General features: G+C 35.3%; 1 protein-coding gene across 3 annotated transcripts in view; it reads left to right on the top strand.

Annotated features, from left to right (window-relative positions):
- Positions 1 to 16751, top strand: part of SCAPER (S-phase cyclin A associated protein in the ER) — a 429066-nt gene that overhangs the window by 34297 nt on the left and 378018 nt on the right. For all 3 annotated transcript variants that reach the window (XM_021099014.1, XM_021099012.1, XM_021099013.1), the window contains exons 3-5: positions 1110 to 1227; positions 5072 to 5142; positions 15338 to 15535. In XM_021099014.1, the coding sequence (XP_020954673.1) occupies positions 1110 to 1227; positions 5072 to 5142; positions 15338 to 15535 (387 nt within the window). The remainder of the gene's footprint in view (positions 1 to 1109; positions 1228 to 5071; positions 5143 to 15337; positions 15536 to 16751) is intronic.

Here is a 16751-nt window from a genome sequence, read left to right as displayed (position 1 = left end):
GAAGGGGGACATCTTTGGAGACCATGCTGATTAATTCGTAAATTATTTTTCGCTCTTATATATTTGGTACACTCATTTGGAATGTTCTTTGAGAACAATTATACTGCCTTGTATTTTTGTTTGCTTCTCAATGTCTTACACAGTGCTTTGGACATAGAAATTGTCCAGTAAATGTGTTGCCTAGCAATTCAGGGGTGCTAAGAGTTTAGGCAAGGACTAGAAGAGAAGATGAAGGCACACATTGATTGGGCTAGGAATTTTGGGCTGGGCCCAGTAGTAAACGTTCTTCAGGAAGAGGTAGATTGCCCACCTTGGAGTTAAGGATTAGGCAAGGAGACTGCATCCTTGTTTTCATAGGGATACTTTAGAGCCCTTTTCTTTTCGCTGATACTTGGGTTATAAAAACAGGCTATTTTCACATAGCATTCTTTAGCGAGAAGGTAATTATGTTACTAGACCTGGTTCGAATTGGCCAGGGTCTTGGGGTTGCCAAAACTGTAGGCTAGTGTTGCTTTCAGCTGTGTAGGACTGGAGAAAGCAAGAAAGTATGCACCCCCCCCCTTATATGTACATACATTGTATGCAGTAGGACAGAATTAAAAAATTTTCAACTGAAATACACTAGTTTACAAGAATTATTATTTAGATCCCCATTACTTGGAGATAAAATTATGCAGTGGAAATTTACAACTGAGTGAAAATTTACTTTAGTAGAGAAAAAAAATAGGAGTCTTAAAAACATTTTATGCTGTGGAGAGCTTTCAGAGGGAATATGTAGCATGTTTGTAAAACCTACCTTCTTACTTTGACCTGTTGCTATGTAAGGGGGGTGGTCCTGAAATGAGTATACAGCAGTGTTTATGCTTCTTAGGGTACTTTTTCAAACCTCAGATTGAATTTATTTTTGAAATTATTTGTTTATTTTTAAAGTTGTAAAATTTAGCCTTTTTAGAACTGAAAAAGATCCGTGATTTACTCTTATTTCCAATCCCAAATTAGTTTTAAGTGTTTCTTTTCTGAGAAAGTAAGAGAAGTAATTTGTCTATCATATATATTTTATATGTTGACTAACTTAATAAACTAACACATGTTCTCTTTTCTGTGCATAGGCTTCATTCCAGCGCTCCAATAGTCATGACAAAGTAAGGAGAATAGTTGCAGAGGAGGGTCGTACAGCAAGAAACCTAATAGCCTGGAGTGTTCCCCTCGAAAGCAAAGATGATGATGGTATGTATTTTTAAAAAGTTTCATTTTTGTTGTATATTAGAAGAATATATTTAGTCTTGAACAGTGGATAGACCAAAAACTGTTTACACTTAAAACTCTTGGGCAAATTAGTATGTATTAAATAGGAAATATTTGTTAATTGCTTTTTTATATTACCTAATAGACAAATGAAAATTTTACTGTTAAGACGGGTTTGTAATGGTTAACACTCTGGACTCTGAAAATATTAGTTTCACTTTTTCACGTAGGAAAGAAATTGGGTGTCTTATTATGACTGACATATTAGGTTTTTTTTAAAGTTATAGGAGATTTAGACTTTCCTTTTATTAAATTCTTATAAAAATTTTAAAAGTAGGTTTTAAAAAATTCACTGTAGGAGTTTCTGCTGTGGCATAGAGGCTTAAGTACCCAGCATTGCCACAGCTGTGTTGTAGGTCGAAGCTGTGGCTCTGATTTGATCCCTGGCCTGGAAACTTCCATGTGCCTTGAGTGTGGCCAAAACAATCCACTGCATTTATCATGATCGGGTACAATTTAACATAATGATGTAGAAAATGAAAGTTTATTTCTTAAGTTCTCCTTATTATTATTTGAACAGAAAAAGTATTTGTTCTCTTCAGTCTCTTCACTTCAGTGGCTAGGAGCAGTATGAGCATTGCCTAGATCCTGGGAGATCTAGAAGGTTGGATAGAGATGCAAATAACAGGAGGCTGGAGTAAGCCAAAGACCTCATTTTGAAATTTTCTGAAGGCTTGTAGAGTATTCCTCACATTGGGTTTGTATGATGTCTTTTCATAGTAGATTCACTTATGTATTTTGAGGAGAATTCTGTAGAAATTATGTTGTGTCCTTTTCATTGCATCATAGGAGGCACATGATGTTAGTTTGTCTTGTTGCTATCGATGTCAACTTTAATCACTTGTTAAGGTGGTATCTCCCAAATTTCTTTGCTGTAAAATAACAAATTATTTCCTTTGTAATTAATAAGTAATTTGCAGTAAGACTATGCAAATATCCTTATTCTCTTGAAACAGTCCACCCACTACTTTTAGCTTCCATGGATGATTCTAAATTTAAGAAGTTACTGCTCTGGTGGTTACAAAATGGTGATGTGCTAATCCCATTGTTCCTTCTTTATTAGTTGACATTCTCGTGTAAGGAAGAGTGTTCCTTATTCTCCTTTGTATTTACGTATGAATATATGTATTTTAAAAAACTTTTATGGACTCATGGCTTTTTATTTAATTAGTTATAATCCACCACTCTTGTTTTGATGCTTAAATTTTTCTAGATTTGTCTAGGTGAAGACTATTAAGTTGGCTTCTGCTTCTTTTTGACATGTTCTTATTCTCTGACAGGTGTTTCAAGCTATACAAGAGTTGAGTCAGGTTTTATTCTTTATTTAATGTTTACATTTTATTTGAAATTTTATTTTTTATTCATTTTATCTTTTTACATTTATAACTCTCATCCATTGTAGTTTATTCTTACACATAGTATGTGGTATGGATCTAATTTTATGTTTTCCCATATTGGTAACAAGTTGCTCCAGGATCACTTACTGTAAAGTCTGTCTTTGCCTCAGTTACTTGAGATGCTACCTTTATCATTGATTGAATTTTCATATGTGTTTATATTCTCTTCCATTAGTCTATTTATCTAATTCATGTGTGAGCACCATACTATTATAGAGGTGTTATAATATTTTAAAATATCTGCTTGGACTAGCCCTCCCTAGGTATCTTTTCTTTGTTAGTTTTCCTAGATATTTTTAGAGAGCTGTTACTTTTGAATTGCAAAAACTATTAAATAGGGAAGTTGTCTTTTAAAATTTAGCTCTGTACTAGCTAAAATCTTCATATGGCATTTACTATTACTTCATTCTTTTATAGAAAATATATATTATATAAACATTATTTACTGAAAAAGTAACATTAGGCCTAAACATGTTTTATGGTTGCTATTGTGTTGTAAATACTATTTTGTGAAATTTTATTTTCTCATTTTCCATGGGTTATTCAGAATACAGAATAATCTAAAGGTGTTATTATTGAAATTGCTTCTTTTCAAAACACATACAAGGAAAGAAAAATATAATAATGAATCCTATATTTGCATATACCCTGATATTGCTTATAAGTATTTGCATATATATATATATATATATATATATGTATGTGTGTGTGTGTGTTTTTGGTGGGGGCTGTTCCTGTGGCATGTAGAAATTCCCAGGCTAGGAGTCGAATTGGAGCTGCAGCTGTCAGCCTATGCCACAGTCACAGCAACGCGGGATCTGAGCCATGTGTGTGACCTACATCACAGCTCATGTCAACGCCTGATTCTTAAACCACTGAATGAGGACAGGGGTAGAACCCTCATTCTCATGGATACTAGTCAGGTTTGTTACCATTGTGCCATGACGAAACTCCTGGCTAATACAATTTTAAAGCTTCATTTATGCTTACTGCAAAATAATGGAAATAAGATCACAGAGAATTAGAACTTTCTGAATGTCAGTAGTAATGATGACAAAGGAAGAATGTTAACTTCATAATTTTTTTTTTCTTTTTTTGCTTTTTAGGGCCACACTTGTGACATATGGATGTTCCCAGGCTAGAGGTCCAATCAGAGCTACAGCCACCAGCCTACGCCCCAGCCACAGCAACGCAGGATCTGAGCTGTGTCTATGACCTACACCACAGCTCACGGCAACACCAGATCCTTAACCCACTGAGTGAGGGCAGGGATTAAACCCACAACCTCATGGATCCTACTTGGATTCGTTTCTGCTGTGCCACAATGGGAACTCCAACTTCATAATTTTTAATAAGTATTATTTTATATTGTTAAAACTTTGCCACTTATCAAAAAATCTGTGTTTTGTTTTTTAAGAAATAGCAACTTATTCTTGTTTTATGGTTACAATCTATACTCAGGTGTTTCTGAGGATAATAATTCAATTTTAAAAAGATTTCTTCTGTTATTTCTGTTTCCTTTGGTATTTGTTCTCACACGATTATTCTCCTGGATATTCTAACAAGCTTGCTGGCAAATTATTTTCTGTGATGAAAGGATGAATAAAGGGCTGTGTAGGGGAGTGGAGAGTTCTCTGTCTCCATTCCTGGTAGAACAGTGAGGGAGACCCACTTATGTGCAGATAAATTGTTAGCAGATGTGAAGGCTTACTTCATTTGTACTCCTTTAGCAGTCCTGGCCCATAATTATTTTGCAGAAGGGAAAATTATTCTGTTGCACGTTAAAGAATTTTACTCCTGTTTTGCAATTGCTCTCAAGAATAGAGTATTATAAAACAGTAGTTAGTGCCTTTCCTATGAAAAAGGCCAAATAAAAAAGCTTCATTTGACTGTAGAAATACAAAGAACTAAAAAAAAAAAAACCCTTCCTTTTCAACATAAAACTGTATTTCGTAAATCAGATAAATTAAAACAACAACAACAACAAAAAACCCTGAGGTTTATATGGTGCAAAATATATTCTAAATTTTATTGTTGAAATAAAATTTGAATCAAAGAAGTGTTTCCAAAGGAGCTGTATATACATTGAGTATCACTAACTTGATCTTGTTTTTAAACTTTCAGAATATCTGATTTCTTTTAGAAATTGATGTATTCCTCTTCTGAGAAAGCCATTCAATAAAAGCAGTCTTTGGGACTTTGGAAATTTGTATTTTATTACATCTATAGTTCATGTTGACCATGTATAGATTGTACTGTTCTGTGCTCTCTGGAAGGAGGTTATGTGTTAGTATGCCTGGATAATTTGATAGTTCAGTTTTATATTATCTATTTGTTGATCTATATATTTATCTGTTTTTGTCTTGAAGGAAAATCTAAATGTCAAACTGGTGGAAAGTCAAAGAGGACAATTCAAGGTACTCATAAAACTACAAAACAGGTACAGCATGAACAACTTCTACTTTTTTGCTTTTGATTTTAGTTATAAAATATAATTTTTCAGAATTTGAATATATTTTATCTTCATGTAAAAATGTAACATTTATTTAACAAATGTGTATATCATATTATGTGCTCAACTTGTACTAAATATAGATATTAATTTGCTTCTTATAACAACTCTTTGATGTAAACATTATTATTAATCATCATTTACAAATGAGGAAACTGAGGTAGAGAGAAGTTATGTAACTTACTAGTGAGTGGCACAGCCAGATTGGAACCCATGCGTATATTTCTACAGTTTATGATCTTAACTTCTGTCCCACATATCTCACATTTGTGAGTTCTTCTATGATTTATCTTGGTATAATGATGCCTAATTTTAGTTATAGGATAATAATATATTGACTCTAAAAATTTTCAAATTGCTTTGGTAAAATTTTAGAGAACATAAGCCTACCTTATGTTAAAAAATGTTTTAGCATATTTATAGTTAGCTTTTAATCTTTGGTTATTTTTCTCTGAACTTTTCATATATATCATTTTAGTTTGAGTTATTAAATATACCACTATATATTATTATGTAAACCAAAAATTATGCATAAGGAAAACATGGACTTCTAATTGAGACGGCATTATGAGTCTGTAAAATATCCTCCACTTCTTACACACAGAGGCATCAGTGATAACATTTAAACAAAAATTAAAGATACAAAGGATTTTCTAAAATAAAATAAAAATTTCTGTGGATCAGTAATAAAACAAACACATATAATCACAGATAAGTGGAATTGGGAACACAAACTTACTCGACAAGTCCTATGGGATAAGGGAGGATGAAACACCCTTATTGTGGTGGGGAAACAGATCCAGGCTCATGGTATAAAACTTGAGGCTTATACAGCATTTTGCACTAGGAGACAGGGAATGCTACAATCTGCTTTGGCTTGTGGCCTGTGATAATTGACATCTGAAGCAATAAAAGAGAGTGGCCTTCTGGCTCACGACTAGGTCTGCTATATTCTTGAAGGGTGAAAGCTTTAAGTTCCCAATAAAAGGCTCTGTAAGTGGGACCATGGTGGGCCAGATGATGGTAACCATAAAACTAGTACACATGTTGTGAGGGTGAGTAGAGTGAAAAACTAAAAGAAACTCAAACTCAGAGTAAGCTTGCAAAATAAAATACCAAAGCACATGAAGAAAATAATGTTGTAAGATGTAAACAACACATTCTACAAATGAGAGAATTTACTCCTGAGGTAAGGAAGAAAAGGGCATATTTCTCTAAAGAGGACTTTCAAATAAATAAGTTTAAATTCCTTGAAGGAAAGAGTAACTATAAAGCAAAAGGAAAACTCTGAACTAAAACAGATGAATATAAATTTTGAACATTTATAGGTAAAAATGAACATCTTAGAAGTGAAAATAGTGTGAGTGAATTTTGTTGTTTTTGTCTTTTTCCCTTTTCTAGGGCTGCTTCCCGAGGCATATGGAGGTTCCCAGGCTAGTGGTCTAATTGGAGCTGTAGCCACCGGCCTATGCCAGAGCCACAGCAATGCAGGATCCAAGCCATGTCTGCAACCTACACCACAGCTCACGGCAACACCAGATCCTTAACCCACTGAGCAAGGCCAGGGATTGAACCTGCAACCTCATGGTTCCTAGTCACATTTGTCAACCACTGAGCCACGACGGGAACTCCTAGGGCTTTTGTTTTAAAGTAGTGGTACATGGTGACCTACCTACCTCCCTTCCTTCCTTCTTTCCTCCCTCCCTTCGTGTGGAAATTCTTTCCAGGATTGAACCAGTGCCACAATAGGAACCTAAGCCACAGCAGCGACATAACTTGCTGTGCTACGTGGGAACTCCTAGGACTTTTGAAATAGAGAATAAATAGTGGGCATGCAATATTTGTAGGTACCATGTTGAAAATTTTCCTTTGAGTTTTTAAGAGCTTAAGAGCATAACTGTGGAGCTGGGCAGGATAAATAAAAATAGATTTATACCTAGATACATTCTAGAGAGCCTGCTGAATGTTAAGGTGAAGGATAAAACTTTTAAAACACCGGGAAGTAAGCAAAACCACAGAGGAATAATAATAGCCTTCTTATGAACAGTGGAACAATATCTGCAAAGTTATAAGGTGATATAACATTTAACCGAAAATTCTGTGCCCAAATGATCATTCAAGTGCAAGAGTGATAGAGTGCCACTTTAGATATACACAGGCTAAGGGTTTGCCACCTACCTTCTTTTAAAATTTAATTTTTATTTTATTTGGAGTATAGTTGATTTACAACATTGTGTTAGTTTCAGGTGTACAACAAAGTGATTCAAATATACACATACATATATCTATTTTTTTCCAGATCATTTTCCCATAAAGCTTATTGAGTAGAATATTGAGTAGAGTTCTCTGTACTAGGTCCTTGTTGATTATCTATTTTCTATATAGTATTGTGTATATGTTAATCCCAAACTCCTAATTTATCCCTTTCCCCTTTGGTAACCATAAGTTTGTTTTCTCTGTCTGTGGGTCTGTTTCTGTTTTGTAAATAAGTTAATTTGGACTATTTTTTAGATTCTACATATAAGTGAGATTATGTAATATTTGTCTTTGTCTGACTTAGTGTGATAATCTCTAGGTTCATCCATGTTGCTGTACATGGCATTATTTCATTCTTTTTTAATGGCTAATATTCCATTGTATGTATATACCACATAACCACCTATAAGACCAGAGGTAGGAGTGCTGTGGGGGAAAAAACTATTATTAAAAAGACTGCGGAAGAAGCAGGATCCCCACAGGTAAGTTGGAATTTAGCTAGAAAATGAAGCTAAAGGGAATGTTCAGAGAAGAGAGGAACACAGAACACTTTGCTGATGGTGAACCTAGTTCTTGAGGGCAGAGTTCTAGGATTTCACAAGTAGTCCAGAGGCATTTCCCTGAGCATCTATTTCAAAGGCTTATTCAGATTTCCTCCATTTTTAATTGGATTATTTGTCTTTTTCTGATTAAATTTAGCTCTTTATGAATTCTTGATGTCTGGTATCTTCTCCCAGTGGATCATATCTTTAAGGCAGGTTAACTGAACTTTTTGGTATATTAAATTTAATTTTTTGGTATATAAATTTAATTTTGCTATAACTTATCCATAAGTTATGCTCTTTGGCTTGTCTAGGAAAGCCTCTTCTAACTTAAGCTCATAAAATCCTTCTAGATAATTTTCAATTTTTTGGATATGGTGATAACTTTTTAGGTACACTATCAAAGTCATGATCAATGAAATAGTTGGTAAAATAGATTTTTTTAAAAAGTGTTTTGCGAAAGATAGTGTTAAGGGAATGAGAAGACAAGTTGCAGACTGGAAGAAAATATTTGCAAAAGACATAGCTAATAAAGGACTGTTATCCAAAATATTTTTAAAAAACTCTTAAGACTCAACAATAAGAAACAACCCAATTGAAAAATGAGCCATAGACCTTAAGAGACACCTCATCAGAGAGGATGTACAGATGGCACATAAGCATATAAAAAGGTGTTTCACATCGTATGTCATCAGGGGAAATGCAAATTAAAACAATGAGATACTACCACACTCCTATTAGAATGACCAAAATTGGAAATAGTGACAACTCCAAATGATGATGAGGATGAGGAGTGGAATTCAGCCACTTCAGAAGACAGTTTGGCAATTTCTTCCAAAAGTAAACATACTCTTACCTTATGATCCAACAATCATACCCTTGGTATTTATGTAGATGAGTGGAAAACATGTCCACACAAAAGCATACACATGCATTTATATAGCAGTCTTCTTCATAATTGCCAAAACATGGAAGCAACCAAGATGTCTTTTGGTAGGTGAATGGATAAATAAACTATGGTACATCCAGATAGTGGAATATTGTTCAGCTCTAAAAAGGAATGAAATGTCAGGCCATGAAAAGACGTGGAGGAAATTAATTGCATGTTAGCTGGTAAAAGAAGCCATTCTGAAAAGGCTATTATGATTCTAATCTTATGACATGCTTGAAAAAACTAAATATGGAGACAGTAAAAAGAACAGTTGTTGCCAAAGGTTTGGGTGTGGGGTAGGGGTAGGGAGGGAAGAATAAGCAGAGCACAGAGGGTTTTTTGGAGCAGTGAAAATACTCTCTATGACTCTATGATGATGGGTATATATCATCATACATTTTCAAAAGTGTAAAATATACAGTACCAAGAATAAAATGTAAGAAATTTGAGTGATTATGATGTATCAGTGTAGGTACATCATGAAAATGTATGCTCAATTTTATATGTCCATTCATTTTTCTGGGAATAGGTCCCTAGTTTTTGTCAATTTCTCAGGGGAGTTGAGAATTTTAAGAGAGATGAGTCAGAAATCTCAATTTCCTCCCTCCACTTTCCCTCTCCTTTCCTTCCTTTCTTTTTTTCTCTTTTTCTCTCAAAAGTCATTGATTAAAACAGTATAAGATTTATGTATTTATTTATTTTGGTCTTTTTTTTGCCTTTTCTAGGGCTGCTCCTGCGGCATATGGAGGTTCCCAGGCTAGGGGTCTAATCGGAGCTGTAGCCACTGGCCTATGTCAGAGCCACAGCAATGCAGGATCTGAGCCGCGTCTGCAACCTACACCACAGCTCATGGCAACGCTGGATCCTTAACTCACTGAGCAAGGCCAGGGATCAAACCCGCAACCTCATGGTTCCTAGTCGGATTCATTAACCACTGCGCCACGACAGGAACTCCTAAAACAGTATAAGATTTATTATATCAGACACAACTTAGAATAGATATACAAGGAGATCCTGCTGAATAGCATTGAGAACTTTGTCTACTCATGTTGCAACAGAACAAAGGGTGGTGAAAAAAATGTAATTGTAATGTATACATGTAAGGATAACCTGACCCCCTTGCTGTACAGTGGGAAAATAAAAAAATTAAAAAAAAGATTTATTATATTGAATTTCATTTAAAAGATGAAATGCATTTGTGTGTAGTTTTCCCCAAAAGTTTATATTGCTTTGTCCTCTTGAATGTCTTGGAAACAGTTAATTATATTAAAGTCATAGCAATGGGTTAGTTTCCTGATTTTGAATCTTGGCTTTGTCACTTGGTGTGAGACTTCGGGTTTATCATTTAATTTAGCTAAACTTCAGTCTTCTCCTCTGTAAAATGGAACTAAAAATAGTAACTATGTTATAAAATTGCTTTAAAGATTAAGTGATATATAACTGTATGGGAATCACTTAGTGCAGTGCCTAGCACATAGCAAGTATGCCATGAATGTTAGTTGGTATTGCAATTATTACTACCACTGCTATTATTTTTTATCAGTGGTAGGTAAGAGCCCTGTATTTTGCAGCTGCATACTAACTTATTAGCCTTTACACTTGGATGTACTTTTTCTACCTTTATTTCACAGATTTGGCAGGTTTGCCATAAGCTTACTCATTTTTTTCTATGAGTGTATTTATTCTCCTTTTTGTCTTTCTCACTATAATCATACGTAACATTATAATGGGTATTTACTGTGTGTTAGGTGCTATGTGAAATGCTTTATGAACATTGGAATAGAAGTTGGAAGACTAGGTCTGGTCCTAGTTCTGTCATTTAGCCTTTTGACAAGAAATTCAGTCTTTCTGAACCTTAGGTTTGTCATCTACAAAATAGGAATAATTGTATTTGTCCTGTCATTAGGTTTGTTGTGATGATTAAATGATATTTTGTTTTCAAAAGCCCTTCATAAAATGTAAATCAACTTGCAAATATAAAGTATTAGTATTTTTGTCAAACTTAAGTATACAAAAGTTTACATAATACATTCCCCTTTGGATGGAATTACCTAATTGTAATTTCTGCTTTTCTGGAGTCTTTCTTAGTAGAAGCATCACATAGAGCAATCATGAATGGAAACATCTTAACCTGAAAGCAGTTTTGCCTATTCTGCCTTTTTTTTTTTTATTTTTTTGCTTTTTTAGGGCTGTACCTGTGGCATATGGAAGTTCCCAGGCTAGGGGTTAAATCAGAGCTACAGCTGCCAGCCTACACCACAGCAACTCGGGATCCAAGCCACATCTGTGACCTATACTACAGCTCATGGTTATGCTGGATCCCCAAACTACTGAGCGAGGCCAGGGATCAGACCCGAATCCTCATGGATACTAGCGGAATTTGTTTGCACTGTGCCACAATGGGAACTCTTTACCTATTCTACGTTTTCAGTAAAGGTTAGTTCAAAGTATTTGAATCATATAAGTATGGATGCATTATAGGATAAATACATAAATGGGTAACGATGAGTTAAAGTATTTTTGAAAATTTTATGATATTAGAGACTGAATTCACAGGAAGCTACTAGGGCTTGCTGATTAATGTGGAACAGATTTGTGAAAGAGCTATAATTCATGGAACTGCAAGTTAATTTTAACTATGGTGGTGAATGGAAAGAGAAGTGAGGTGGTTTGGAATGTCAGCTAAAGGGCTGCTAGCATAGTGCCTTGGGGTGCAGTGTAATAGGAAGCAGTTTAATTGTAGAGCTCTAACCGGAAGGTGGTCTCCTGTGGCTACATGCTCTTCGACAAACCAGCCTCTAAATCTCAGTTTTCTAAGCTGCGAGGTAGAGCTAATAATACATATTTTAAAATTGTGCAAACAGATATTTGCTCTCATAATTAAATCATATACTGTTAGAGCTGGAAAATACTTGGAAAGCTGTTGAGGCAAAGATTTTGTGGGTTGTTGATGATTACTTTAAATTTTTTTTGCCTGAGTATTGAGAATTTGGGCCTGGAATGGGGCTGTCAGATAAAATATTTGTTAGTATGTTTTTGCTAAGTCTGGCAACCTTGCTCTAGATGGGGGACTTTGAAATGAGGATGAGCAGCTCTTAAGTGTGTGTGTCTTTGTGTGTATATGTTTTGTTTGCTTGCCTTTTGGTGATGAAGATTCTATATAAACCAAAGATGGGCTATAATTTTTTTTTTTCTTTTTTAAGGCTGTACCTGCAGTGTATGGAAGTTCCCAGGCTAAGGGTCAAATTGGAGCTGCAGCTGCCGGCCTGCACCACAGCCACAGCAATGCAGGATCCAAGCTGCATCTGAGACCTACACAACATCTCATGGCAATGCCGGATCCTTAACCCAGTGAGTGAGGTCTACATCCTCATGGATACATGTTGAGTCTGGAACCCACTGAGCCACAACAGGAATTCCCTAAAATGTTTCTGAAGTGTAAAAATCACTGTTATAATGAAGACCAAAGTCTAAAACTGAATAGAATATTAGCTTCTATTTTGGATATTCTTCCCTCTGGGACTTGTCAATGAAAAAGGAAAAACTAACAAGCAAATAGGAGTGACGTATATGTATATAAAACAACTTGGGATTTAATTTTTTTTTAATTTTTTAATTTTTTTATTTTTATTTTTATTTTTTTTGTCTTTTTGTCTTTTTTGTCTTTTGTTGTTGTTGTTGTTGTTGTTGCTATTTCTTGGGCCGCTCCCGCGGCATATGGAGGTTCCCAGGCTAGGGGTTGAATTGGAGCTGTAGCCACCGGCCTACGCCAGAGGCACAGCAACGCAGGATCCGAGCCGCGTCTGCAACCTACACCACAGCTCACGGCAACGCCGGATCGTTAACCCACTGAGCAAGGGCAGGGACCGAACCCGCAACCTCATGGTTCCTAGTCGGATTCGTTAACCACTGCGCCACGACGGGAACTCCTAATTTTTAAAATTATAATTCATTTACAATGTTGTGCCAATTTACGCTGTATAGCGAAGTGATGCAGTCATATGTACATTCTTTTTCTCATACTATCTACCATCATGTTCCATCTGAAGAGATTGGATATAGTTTCCTGTTCTTTACAGTAGGACCTCATTGCTTATCCATTCTAAATGCAATAGTTTGCATCTACTAACCCCAAAGTCCTCATCTATCCCACTCCTTCCCCCTTCCCCCTTGGCGACCACAAGTCCGTTCTCCATGTCTATGAGTGTTTCTGTTTCATAGATAGGTTCACCTGTGCCATATTTTAGATTCCAATAAGTGATAGCGTATGGTATCTGTCTCTTTTTCTGACTTAACTTCATTTAATATGAGAATCTCTAGCTGCATCCATGTTGCTGCAAATGGCATTATTTCATTCTTTTTTATGGCCGAGTAGTATTCTGTTGTGTATATGTACCACATCTTCTTCTTCTTTTTTTTTTTTTTTAAATTTTTGTCTTTTTCTAGAGCCACACCTGCAGCACATGGAGGTTCCCAGGCTAGGGGTCTAATTGGAGCTGCAGCTGCCGGCCTATGCCACAGCCATAGCAATGCAGAATCCGAGTCATGTCTGCGACTTATACCACAGCTCATGGCAGTGCTGGATCCTAAACCCACTAAGCAAGGCTAGGCTTCGAACCCACAACCTCATGATTCCTAGTTGGATTCATTAACCACTGAGCCACAATGGGAATTCCTGTACCACATCTTCTTAATCCATTCGTCTTTCTTTTTTTTTTAATTTTTTAAAAATTTATTTTTCTGCTGTACAGCATGGGGGCCAAGTTATACTTACATGTATACATTTTTTTTCCACCCTTTGTTCTGTTGCAATATAAGTATCTATACATAGTTCTCAATGCTACTCAGCAGGATCTCATTGTAAATCCATTCATCTTTCAATGGACATTTAGGTTGTTTCCACGTCTTGGCTATTGTAAATAGTGCTGCTGTGGACATACAGGTGCATGTATCTTTTTGAATAAAAGTTTTGTCTGCTTATATGCCCAGGAGTGGAATTGCTGGCTTATATGGTAGATCTATACTTAGTTTTCTGAGGAATCTCCATACTGTTTTCCATAGTGTTTGTACCAGTTTACATTCCCACCAGTAGTGTAGGAAGGAACCTTTTCCTCCACACCCTCTCCAGCGTTTGTTATTTGTAGACTTATTAATGATAGCCATTCTGACTGGTGTGAGGTGGTACCTCATTGTGGTTTTGATTTGCATTTCTTTAATAATTAGTGATGTTGAGCATTTTTTCATGTGCCTTCTGGCTGTCTGCATGTATTCCTTGGAGAAATGTTTGTTTAGGTCTTCTGCCCATTTTTTGATTGGGTTGTTTGATTTTTGAGTTGTATGAGTTTTTTGTATATTTTGGAGATTAAGCCCTTGTTGGTTGCATCATTTGCATATATTTTCTCCCATTCCATAGGTTTTTTTTTTTTTATGGTTTCCTTTGCTGTGCAAGAGATTATAAGTTTGATTAGGTCCCATTGGTTTATTTTTGTTTTCTTTCTGTTACCTTGGGAGGCTGACTCAAGAAAACATTTGTATAGTTGATGTCAGAGAATATTTTGCCTATGTTCTGTTCTAGGAGTTTTATGGTGTCTAATGTGAAACAACTTGGAATTGTTTGTTATTTTAACTGTAGTACAGGTTAGTTTTTTATTTATTTATCAGTTTAAGTAGCCACAGAGAGATAAGCAACTCTTTATGCTTCTAGCAAGAAGCTTCAGGTTTGCATTTTGAATTTAGATCTTTATGTAAACTACATGCTCATGTTTGTAGTGGAATGATTCTGTGGTCCAGTCTATAAAACTATATAGTATACAATTTTTTCAAAGTCTGCCTGTACAACTGAGGAAAAATTGGTTATATGAACACCACAGTTTATTTGGGGAGTCCTCTCTGTAGCTGACACTTGGTTTTAATACCAGTATTCTTTTCTAGTAAATTGTTTTATGTTTATATATTATTTTTTACTTTTAGTAAATGATATAGGATAAAATTAAGTAACTGAATATAACTGTATTATATGCCATTTCTAAATGAAAAGAATATGTGCAAGCAATTTAAAAATGTTGAAATTGGCATCTTTTATTTGTTAATGTATGTAAATGTGCTGTATTATATTCTAGTAAATCAGGAGCCACTTTCATGGTCTTTTATAACTAAGGGTCTGTTCACCATTAAAATCATCCTGATCTTCAATAAGACATGTAATTCACTTTACAAAACTGCCACTTTTATGTAAGATGAAAAACTCCGTTTTGATGAATTCAGTGTGATATAAGCTGAAAAGAAGAATGTCCTATTTTTAAGTATTTATGTTGAAAAATGTGCTTTGTACAAAAATCCAGTCCATGGAAGCTTTTAAAAAATACTTTTTTCATGTTTTGTTTTATTTCATCAGAACACTGCAGTAGACTGTAAAATAACGCCAGCTACAACTGGAGATAAACACTTTGATAAAAGTCCCACTAAAACAAGGCATCCTCGGAAGATTGATCTAAGAGCGCGATATTGGGCGTTTCTTTTTGACAATCTTCGCCGGGCAGTAGATGAAATCTATGTAACTTGTGAATCAGATCAGAGTGTGGTGGAATGTAAGGTAAGGTTTGCTTTGAAGCTTTGTAATTGTTTTGAAGCCTGGTTCTCCAGTTTTTGCTACATCTGACTCAATGATTTACCTCAGTATACCGTACTTTAGTATTAACTATAGTTTCCGTGCTGTACAGTGTACAGATCCTCAAAGCTTACTCATCTTACAACTGAAAGTTTGTACCCTTTGACCAAAATCTCCCTATTTCCCCTATGCTTTGTAACCACTGTTCTCCTCTCTGCTTCTGTGAGTGCTTTGGGTTTTTTGTTTTAATATTTCAAGAGTACCCTAGTTGTTGCTGTTTGCATTACCTAATTTTGTACTTTTATATTCTGTGAAAGATTTGGTAGAAACACTTCTTGATGTATAATCCTAGGCAAGAAATTAAAAGAGTGGGTACACATAAGAAAAACACAATTTATTAAAAAAATCTCTTGTCTGCATTCTGCATTGGTATTGTAAGTGGCACTAGTGAGATTTTCACATTCTTTGGTTTCATGTTTAATGTCTTTAATGGGACATTACTCCCTTTCTGTTGAGAAACTTATCACTCTCCTAATTCACTCTGATCAGGGAAAAGCGAGATTGATGGCCAACCATAAACAATCCTGGGTGGGATTGGGATATCATTGTAAGGTGTGTTTTCTAATTTTAGATAACCTTTTGTTTGTAATAGGATATTAAACAGACACATAGCATAATCTGCCTCTAAAAATTTGATAGAAATGTGTCCTTTTAGTAGATACAAACTACATAATGTATTACTTTATAATGAATAAAATTCCAGAATGATAAAAATATTGCAGAGGTAGTGTCTGTTTCTACAGTGAACATGGTTGAAAATCCTGGAATACATTATTTTACCTTTGAAATATATGAAGAGTAAAAGGAAAGTTACACGTTGAGACAACAACTGTGTTTTCTCTAAAATTAGAAGTAGCCAAAATATGTTTTAGACTAGCTTAAAAATGTGATTCATCAGAAACAGTTTTTAGAATAAACGTTAATTGAAATTGTCCAAATTTGTGCTTTGGTTGTCACATTTATTTATTTATTTATTTATTTTGTCTTTTTAGGACCACACTCATGGCATATGGAGGTTCCCAGGCTAGGGGTTGAATTGGAGCTGCAGCTGCTGGCCTACGCCACAGCCACAGCCATGCCAGATCCATGCCATGTCTGCGACCTACACCACAGCTCATGGCAATGCTGGATCCTAAACCCA

This window comes from Sus scrofa, chromosome 7 (assembly GCF_000003025.6).
Source record: "Sus scrofa isolate TJ Tabasco breed Duroc chromosome 7, Sscrofa11.1, whole genome shotgun sequence".
NCBI lineage: Eukaryota > Metazoa > Chordata > Mammalia > Artiodactyla > Suidae > Sus > Sus scrofa.
This window is presented reverse-complemented; position numbering and strand designations above follow the sequence as displayed.